Source organism: Cupressus sempervirens, chromosome 8, assembly GCF_028749045.1.
Source record: "Cupressus sempervirens isolate cs-2001-9-10 chromosome 8, ASM2874904v1, whole genome shotgun sequence".
NCBI lineage: Eukaryota > Viridiplantae > Streptophyta > Pinopsida > Cupressales > Cupressaceae > Cupressus > Cupressus sempervirens.
This window is the reverse complement of record NC_143125.1, coordinates 807,040,133-807,050,158: the sequence shown is the minus strand read 5'-3', so window position 1 is coordinate 807,050,158 and position 10,026 is coordinate 807,040,133. Positions and strand designations below refer to the sequence as shown.

The window sequence follows — 10,026 nt, the reverse complement described above, 5'->3', positions numbered from 1 at the left end:
TAGGCAAAAGGTTTATAGCGGATCATCTTATCAAGATGGCAAGGAAGCCTAGAGTGCGTCTGCAATAGAAAACACGTTTCAGATGTTATGTCTGATTATAAATAAAGATATTCAACGATAAAAATGACCATATCCATTACACTCTCCTGATGTGATTATTGCTCTGTAAAAATGTAACCAACAGAAAAGTTTATATAAATCTTCACAAGTAGATAATCTTGTTTTATTTACCACAAATCTTATTAGCAGAAACATAATCTCCCACATCTCCATATTACTACGAAAATGTGGAAAGACAACATTTATGACAATTTTCGGTCCATCTAGGACTCTGAATGTGTTGTCTATTTTCACACAGGTCTGGCAAGTCAAGTCAAGTTTCGTAATGCACATATCACGGCTGCCTTCCTCAAAATCTCTGCAAGTCTTCTCAGATTTCCACGAAAAGTCTGCCCGAGTGATGCGAAATGGTGTTCAGATTTTCTTTCCTTTGTTGCGCCCAATTCAAACCCTATGTGAGTTCGTCGAGATTATTTTGTTGCCTTCATTCAAACCCTCCTCCTTTATAATCACTTAGCCTCATTGCCCTACCAAATCACTCGAACCCTCTTCGAGTTCATTGAAATTGTTCGCTCAGACCCCGCTCCTTTATAATTACTTACCCTCTCATTGCTCTGCCAAATCACTCAAAACACTAATGGCTCCCATGGAAAAGCTATTTGCGTTTACAGTTGTTATTATTCCCCTGTTTTTTCTCTGTTTCTGCAGCGGATGTATTGACAGAGAACGGGAAGCCCTTCTTCAATTCAAAGCAGGTCTAAATGACCCATTTAAGCTACTGAGTACGTGGGAGAAGGGAAGTGATTGCTGCCAGTGGGAGTACATACGCTGCCATGAAGCCACTCATCATGTAGCCGATGTTAATATTTTTAGCGCAGGACTATTTCAAAGGAGCGTCATATCTGAGAGCCTGTGCAATCTCACTTTTGTTGAAAGGATAGAGCTATTCATGACAAGATTCACAGGTACTCTTCCTCCTTGCTTGGGACAACTATCTTCTCTCGTTACACTTTCCTTACCTGTTAACAGTTTGAGCGGGAACATTCCATTGTCCTTTGCAAACATGTCTTCTCTTTCTGTGCTTGATCTAAGGTATAACAATTTTGAAGGTGAAACCCTCCTCAGTACTATCTGTATGCTCAATCTTACCAATCTTAGTGTGGTTCTACTTAATGACAACCTACTGAATGGAAGCTTACCATCTTGTCTTGGTAGTCTCTCTTCTCTAACTTCGTTGGATCTGTCAGTAAATCAATTAACAGGAAGCATTCCCGCTTCTTTCTCTAATCTCTCTTCTCTGAGTTGGCTACGACTTGCTAACAATGGATTGATTGGTAATATTCCATATTCTTTAGGTAGGGCTTCTTCGCTAAAGCGTTTTGATGTTTCTAGTAATGCTTTGAGTGGCTCAATTCCGGATTCATTAGGTGGTCTTTCTTCACTTGTATACTTGGATCTAACTAAGAACCAGCTAAATGGAACTCTTCCCTCCACATTTTCAAGGCTTTCCTCTCTCACTGATCTGTATGCTGAGTGGAATAGATTCAACCAGAGCATATCTTCCTCAGCGCTACCCTCTTCGCTTGAAAGGCTCTCTCTCACATTGAATGGAAATCAGGTAATTTCGGAAGCTTTCTTTCACAACCTTGGCAAATTAGAGGAACTCAGCCTATCCAATTGTGTACTGAACATTAGCACCACATGGATTCCTTCATTCCAGTTAACAAAATTGCATATGATAGCATGTAAGATGTATGGCCAAATTCCCTCATTGATTTCCACTCAATTCTCACTTTTAGAGTTGAGATTAGCCAACAGCAGTCTTGTTGGAGAAATACCCTCTTGGCTACAGGACATGAAACTTCAGTACATCAATCTCACAATAAATCATCTGGAAGGTCGCCTTCTGTTAAATACTTCAGCTTGGAATCTCTTGAGGGTCTTGGATGTGTCTAGCAATGCATTTTCCGGTCAAATACCATCAAGTTGGCCTCCTAATGTACAAATATTGTTGCTCAATAACAATTTGCTCACAGGAAGTATTCCTCCAAGATTGCAGGATAACTCTTCACTGCAGGTATTAAATTTCGCGAATAATCATTTGAGTGGAATCATCCCTCCAAGCTTAGGCGATTGTTCTGAGCTTCAAATGTTGAATTTAGGGGATAATAATTTGAGCGGAGTTATGCCATCTGAATTTGGTAAGCTAAGTCAGCTGCGGTCACTAGTGATAAGGAATAACAAGGTGGGTGGATCAGTCCCTTCCTCCATATCAAATTGTACAAAATTATATTTTCTGGATGTGGGGCAAAACTTATTGGAAGGTCAGATTCCAAGTTCATTAGGAACTCTTTCAGAGCTAATAGTGCTAGCAATGAGGAATAATAATTTGAAAGGGAGTATTCCTGCAGAAATTGGGCAACTGAAGAGCCTCCAAGTCTTGGACCTTTCTTCAAATCACCTTTCACAAAATATACCACTTAGTATTGTCAGTTTACAAGCAATGATGGTAGAGCTAAATCAGGAATTTAGCAAGGTTCAAATAGTGTCTAGGCATATAACCGACTACATATCGTATGATTACATGTACAAGAATGGATTGCATATGAATTCCAAAGGCAGAGATGAGTATTATACATATATTTACCCCACCATGGCATCCATAGACCTTTCAGACAATCAATTGAAAGGGAATCTTCCTTCTGATTTGGGAAAGTTGAAGGGGTTGAAACTGCTTAACCTTTCTATGAACAATCTTGATGGTGTTATTCCAGATAGTATTGTTCAGATGAATTGGCTGGAATCATTAGATCTTTCTACAAATCAGTTTTCAGGACAAATTCCTTTAGATCTTGGTTCTTTGAGTTATTTGGGAGCTCTCAATTTTTCCAACAATAATCTTTCAGGCAGTATACCACAAGGAGGACACAAGACAACATTTACCAAGTCATCTTATGCGGGAAACCCTAATTTATGGGGATGTCCACTTCCTAAAAAATGTGCTTGGCCAGAATTTTCTCTTGCTTCTTCCCCACTTTTTACTTCTATTAATGAAGAAGGGCAGAGTGAGGAATTTGTGTGGTATTGGACTGGGGTTGGACTATCATATGGAGCAGGTTTTGCAGCAGTAGTGTTATTTATTGTATTAAGAAGAAAGTGGGGACATATGTACTTTCAGGGAGTTGATGTAGTCCTGAAATTTTGTTTCCCATGGTTTCATAACTTGGCATTATCATAATTTGAAGTCAACCAATACAAATATATAATATTATTATTTAAAAATGTTAATTAAATTTGTGATTTATTTTTATAACTTTATTTTAAAATTTATTTGATTTTGGTAAATTTCTGTTTTGCATATTCTGAAATCACTATGAGGATTTCTCATGTATAGTAATAATGTTTAGATCAAGAATGAATTCACTATTCATTATTATTGTAAAAAATATATCATTGACAATTAGTTACATTTGATGTTAATTAGTGTTAAATAACTACAATAAAATGAAGCTTTCATACTTCATTTCTGATTAAGTTGTATGTAATAAACAAATTAAATCCATTCTTACAAAACATAAAAAATTTGTTGTTGTGGTTAAGGTAGGATTTTCCTCATTGTTAGTGTGATAAATTTATCTAAGTAAAATGTCATAAAGTGGCGTTTGTTTTTTAAACAAATTTCATAATTTGAACAAATAAATATAAAATATGGTCAAAATTTAAGTACATTTTGGTACTAATACAAGGTTTCAAGATTTGCAACACTTCACCACTATTTAATACCTAAGTGTTTCACTTGTAATCTTTAAGAATGTGTATTATGCATGAAACCATCTACCCTATTAGGAAAGGTTCAAGAGAGAAATCACAAAATGTAAAATTTATTTTACTATCTCTTTATATTTTACTAAACAATACATTTTTGTTCATAAGACTTATGATAGTTAACTAGGCCACTTATACAGTATTATTTCATTTTATTTATATAATTACCATTACAATCAAGTAATGTATTATTCATTCAAGTAACTTTTACACACCTTAAAAGTTTCAATTATATTTTTACCAACCATAGTAATGGAAACCACTCCATTCCACAAACTTGTAAACTCATGTTCTCAAGGGTTTTCTAGTAATTTGAGCAAGTTATGTCATTTGAATTTGATAACCTAAGTCAGTTGGGATCACTCTAATAAGGAATAACTAGGGGGTGGATCGATCCCTTACTCCATATCAAACTATACAAAATTATATTTTTTGGATGTGGGGCAAAACTTATTGGAAGGTCAGTTTCCAAAGTCATTAGGAAATATTTCGAGTTGTTAGTGCTAGCAATGAAGAAGAAGAATTTGAAAGGGAGTATTATAGTAGAAAATGGGCCACTATATAGCTTCCAAATCTTGAACCTTTCTTCAAATCACCTTTCACAATATATACCACACTATCTTTAATTTACAAGCAATGATGGTGGGATTATATTTGACTGGTTCAACTACATGTCATATAATTACATGTACAAGAATGGATTCCAAAGATAGAGATGAGTTTTATTCCAAAAAGTATAGCCACTATATGACACTTGTTTTATAAATTAATTATGCAACATCAACTAATCTTAACTCTAATCACGTAACATAACACTCTTGTTTTCTCTAAAAATCTTATTAAAACATATATTAATCTTCTAAACTTCAATATTTGAATGAGAGTATTGGGAAAATAAAATATTTATGATAATTATAATGCATGTTTCAGCTCTGCCTTCATTTATAGTCATCTCTTTATCTTCTTATTTTTCCCAACTCTTCATCTCTCCATATTATTCTATTTATATTTCCCCCTCTTGCCTTGTTGATCTATCTTCTTCCCTCAACTTTATGTTCCTCTTCCCCCCTTGAAATCTACATATCTCCCTTTCTCTCTACATTTTCCTCTTCCTGTAGCTCTATATCTAGATCCCTTCATCTCTTTACCTCTATCTCTATATCCTTATCTCTCTACTACTATATTCATTTCTCCTGCTATATATCACTTCATGTTTCTATTTTTATCTTTCTATTTCTTTTTCTTATATTTTCTCCTCTAATTCTTCCATCTCTATCTACTAATCCTTTTCATGAACTACAGAAATACATGTGAAAAAATCAACCAAATTTTTCCTAATTGAATTTCCACTATAAGATATTATTTCTAATATTAATTTATATTTAAACAAATACATAAATTATTATATATGATCTATCTACAAATTATATCACGAATATATTACTGCTGTACTACAAAGACAGCATAAACACTATATGACGCTTCTATAAATTAATTATAAAACATCAGTCTAATCTTAACTCTAATTACATATCATTACATTCATGTTTTCTGTAAAAATCTTACACAAAAAAAATATGTTGACCTTCCAAATTTCATATTTGAATGAAAGTACTAGAAACGTAATACTTGTGATAAATTTTTGCCTATAAACGTAGAACACATTCTCTAGTTTTAGACAAATCTGGAATTGAGCATGGTCCCAATAAACTACTAAACCATTAAAGTTTTCTGGTATGAAAATGAACTGTAGATGAATGCTTAAAGCATAGATGAGCATCATAGATACATTTTCCAAAACATTGCATCCATGGGTCTCTCAGACAATCACGTGAATGGGAATGTTCCTTCTAATTTTGGGAAAATTGAAGGGGTTGAAGTTGCTCAGCCTTTTCCTGAATAGTTTCAATGTTGCTATTCTAAATAGTATTGTTCAAATGACTTGAATAGAATCATTAGACCTTTAAACAAATCATCTTTGTGAGAAAAATCCTTTAGTTCTTGATTCTTTGAGCTATTTAGAGTTCTCAATTTTTCCAAAAACCTTGTATACTACAAGGACACATGATATATTTGATAAATCTTTTTATTTGGGAAATCCAAATTTGTGGGATGTCTGCTTCTAAATATAAATGCTCTTAGCCAGAATTCACTCCATTTCTTACTCCCAATTACACACTTACTATTGAAGAAGAGAAGAGTGAGGAAAGTGTGTGGTATGAGATTGGATTGGGACAATCATATGAAGTAGGTTTTGAATAGTGGTGATATTTATTGTAATAAAAAGGAATTGGGGACATAAATCTTTCTACATTTCTAAGTCTTTTTTTAGGCATGGATAGCACAAAGCATTGCCACTGTCAAACAAATTATAATATTTGTGCAATGGATTGTGTGGGGACTTCCTCGCTTCTTTGTAAATTATGTAATAGGAATCTTATATGGGTCTTTACAAGCACAAAAAATCAACACTAAATTAGGAGACATGTTGTTGCAAAAAAGAAGATATTCTAGGTAACTTTTATTGAATTCTTTCTCTTGCTTGCAATTTAAGTAGATCAAATATAATGTCTAGCTTTTTCTTTCCATTTATCTCAATTAGATTTGACCTTAACATAAATTTCTCTTAAAAATATCAGTTTTTCACAATCCATTTAATTTATTTTTAGTGTTCCTGATTTCAATTGCATCAAGTTTTTGAATCAAGTTTCAACACACACTGTGATCCATCATGGAGATTAATTTCTCTCTTTCATTTAAAGTCAAGACAAACATAGTACTTATTTAATTGATAATCATGCACACAGTACAAATTATTTAATATTTCAAAGTATCTAATGTTGAGAAAGGACAAAGCTTTTACATAGAAAGATTGGATTTTTTTTTAAAAAATATCTGAATTCTTTTAACATTTTTGTGTGTGCTAGAAAATAATATTTGTCTTAAATATTCTTGTATCTATTATTTTCAATGGAGTTCCAAGGTAATGATTCTTGTCACTCCTTATAATCTGCATGGAGTTCTACTAGTTTCTCCAAGATATTATTAAAAAATTAGCATAGCTATTAAATGTACCGTTAGAGGGTTGAATGGGTGATTAGAGGTGTGTTTTGGTTCACATATCATAATATATCAATGTACATTACATTTTTCCTTCCATGCATGGGTTTGACAATTTTGTTCATATTTGTTTGTGGCTACATAACTTAGACCGTTGTGGTTTGTTTAGTTGAGTTGTCTTGCTGCGTATTAGGGATGAAATTCTTTGTGCTTTCTTTGGAAGCATTGACCATGAAGTTTGTGCATTGTTTCCTCTTGGCAAATTATGATGAACTACATTTTATTATCTACATTAGAACTTCCACATAGTGATTCATGTTGCCTCTATCATTGCTTTATGGCTATCCTTGACTACATTGATCTACGTGGCATTGATGGAAAAAAAGGTATGTTTGATGAAGGCATCTTTCTATTATCCTTAATTGTTTTCATCTGCACTTTATGGTCAGTATAAAATCATGCTTCTTTTACCAATTTATGGGTTGTGTTCCCTTTTAGTTTGGGCATTTTTTTATAAACTCTCTTTTGTGTGTCTTGGAGAATGTCTTGCCTTTTGTGTTATGTATGGCCCTTGTAATTCCTTCATGACAACTTATATGAGCATCTCCTTTGTTAGTTTATATAGGGAAGAATGTTGGAAATTAGAAATGTTCTCATATCATGTTTGAAATTAGAAATATTCTGATACCATGTTAGAAATTGAATAGATGTAATGCCATGTTACAATGATACAACATAAATTAACATTCATTCCATAAAAGAGAGGTGGAGACAAATTATTCATTGTATTCAACTGTTGAACCATATCGTTTTACAAGAGTTACATTAGACATATATAAAATAGGGCAATAAAGTTGAGCACCAAAACTCTAATTCAAAATACAAATTGGGCACCATCATCTAGAAGTTTCAGCATTTCAAATTATGTAATAAATATTTTTTGTGCAGTTAACATGACTGATTAACCAACCCAACAATGACAGTTGGAGTCAACAATTACTTCTTACACTCCCCCTTAATTTTGACTCCATGAATACAACTAGAATTTTAAAATTTCTTTTTCTTTCTTGAAACTTTGGCAATCTCATATTGCTTCCTTTTTTTGTTGAGAGAGATGTCTCCATTGATAGGTTTCTATTGTACAGGTTTTGTCATTGCAAGGAAAACATGACTGCTTTACCATTTTTTATCTTTGCGTGGTTCTTCTATTAATGCAAGGTAGAACACTATTGGTTCTCCTATCTTTGCAAGGGTAGAACATCACTAGTTCTCCCAAATCGACTAGCTTCTTTTTTTGTAGGGTGGAACTTGTTTGGTTCACCTAAAACCTCTCGCTTTTGTCTTTATAGGGACAAACACGACTAGTCTCCCTCTATTTGTATGGTTTTTCTCTTTCTCTCAGTCATTCAATTAACATATCTTTGATTCATTTTTGCTATCCTCTACAGTAGAATCCTCTATATCAATTTGTATTTTTTGTATTTCCTCCAACATCATGCTCTTGTTTTCATTCTATATTATCATCTATATTATTATCAAACCAATCTAGTTGATCCCAATATAGATTACATAGAGCATTGAAGGGAATATTGTTGTAGTACCAAAATATTGCAACTGTCACCTTGTCTTCTCATGCATTTCTTTGTTCGATGTAGTGTTTTGCAATACAGGTTTAACACCAAAGAAGTTACATGGAACCCAAAAGTCTAATATATGGTCATTTCCATTGTTTGATGACGATCCTCGTACCATAGCTCAATGGAAGAAGAAGCCCCTGCGCCTATTTATGACCCTGTAGAACGAAAACCTCCCATTGGGGCTACCATGACATTTGTTGCCCTTTTTATTGCCATATTCTTTTTCTTATATGCTTCAACACTTGCTATAGCCTCCCTAGTATCCTCTTCAAGGTAGTTGTCATGTGATGTGATATTATGGTATTCTATCTTTCCAATATGATATTTTAGCCAACTTTTTCCCCTACTCGCCAACTTAGGAAAATAATTACATTTCACATTTCCTCTTATTAGTCTCAGTATTAAGAGTAATATTTCAAACATTTGTCAAAATAGCCAACTTTTAACTTCACTATAAAGTATAGTTTGAATGTTTTAGTGATAATTATATTTCAACTACTGTTACAATTCTTGTTTTAAATGTATTTATATATTATTACTTCTTTATCTTTTTCTTACCCTAAGTTGTTAAATTTTTTTTTATCATTTCAACTTTGATGGTAAGAAAGGTATTTGATAAGTTGGAGATATTTTCCACACCAAGCCAAATTGTGATATTGTTATAAGGATTGTACTGTGTATTATTTGAGTCAAACTCATTGACGCATTTTTCACGAGTAGTGATTCACATGAATCCATCTCTCATGAGAATAAATGGAACACTTTGCACTCATTGGATCTAGGTGATTCTCAAAGAAGTGAAGCATCGAGATTTCCTAGGAGGTCACCTATTAGAGTACTACTCTAGCTTGAGCGCACTTAACTACAAAATATTCAAGACCTTCCTATTATCACATACATTATGCATATACAGTTAAAAATTTCATACGAAGGAAACAAGGGGACATTATTGTTATAATCATTTAGAATAACTGAGAGGAGGGGGGGGGGGGGGGGGGGGGGATGAATCAGTTATCCTAAAGTTCAGATGTACCAATTCAACTTTTAATAGCTTCACACAACTTAATCAATCTCATAAAACATCTCTATGCATACAACATATCATCAACAAATAAACTTTTCATGTAATTACTTAACTCTTTGTTTCCTATATGTGTTGATTGCTAGTAAAATAAATAATTATAAAAATAACATGCATAATGAAACATCCACATGTGTAAATAACACTTTGACACCAGGATTTAACGTGGAAACCCAATTTGGAAAAAACCACCAAATAACATGCTACCAAATTTTCACTCTTATGAAGAGAGCTTAGTTAAGAGCCAACCCTATTAAAGGTTATACAACACAATGATAAATGTGACCCTATTAAAGGATTTAATCACCCTATTAGAAGTGGCCCTATTAGAGGACTTTGGATCATTCCATTAGAATGTCACCT

At 33.3% G+C, this 10,026-nt stretch overlaps 1 protein-coding gene across 1 annotated transcript; it reads left to right on the top strand.

The window, feature by feature from the left end:
• The first annotated feature begins 207 nt into the window (after positions 1-207).
• Positions 208-3,342, top strand: LOC149544856 (uncharacterized). The gene has a single exon (XM_089795428.1). It carries the CDS (start codon positions 698-700, stop codon positions 3,296-3,298), a length of 2,601 nt encoding a protein of 866 aa, XP_089651554.1. The 5' UTR covers positions 208-697; the 3' UTR covers positions 3,299-3,342.
• The last annotated feature ends 6,684 nt before the right edge of the window (positions 3,343-10,026 follow it).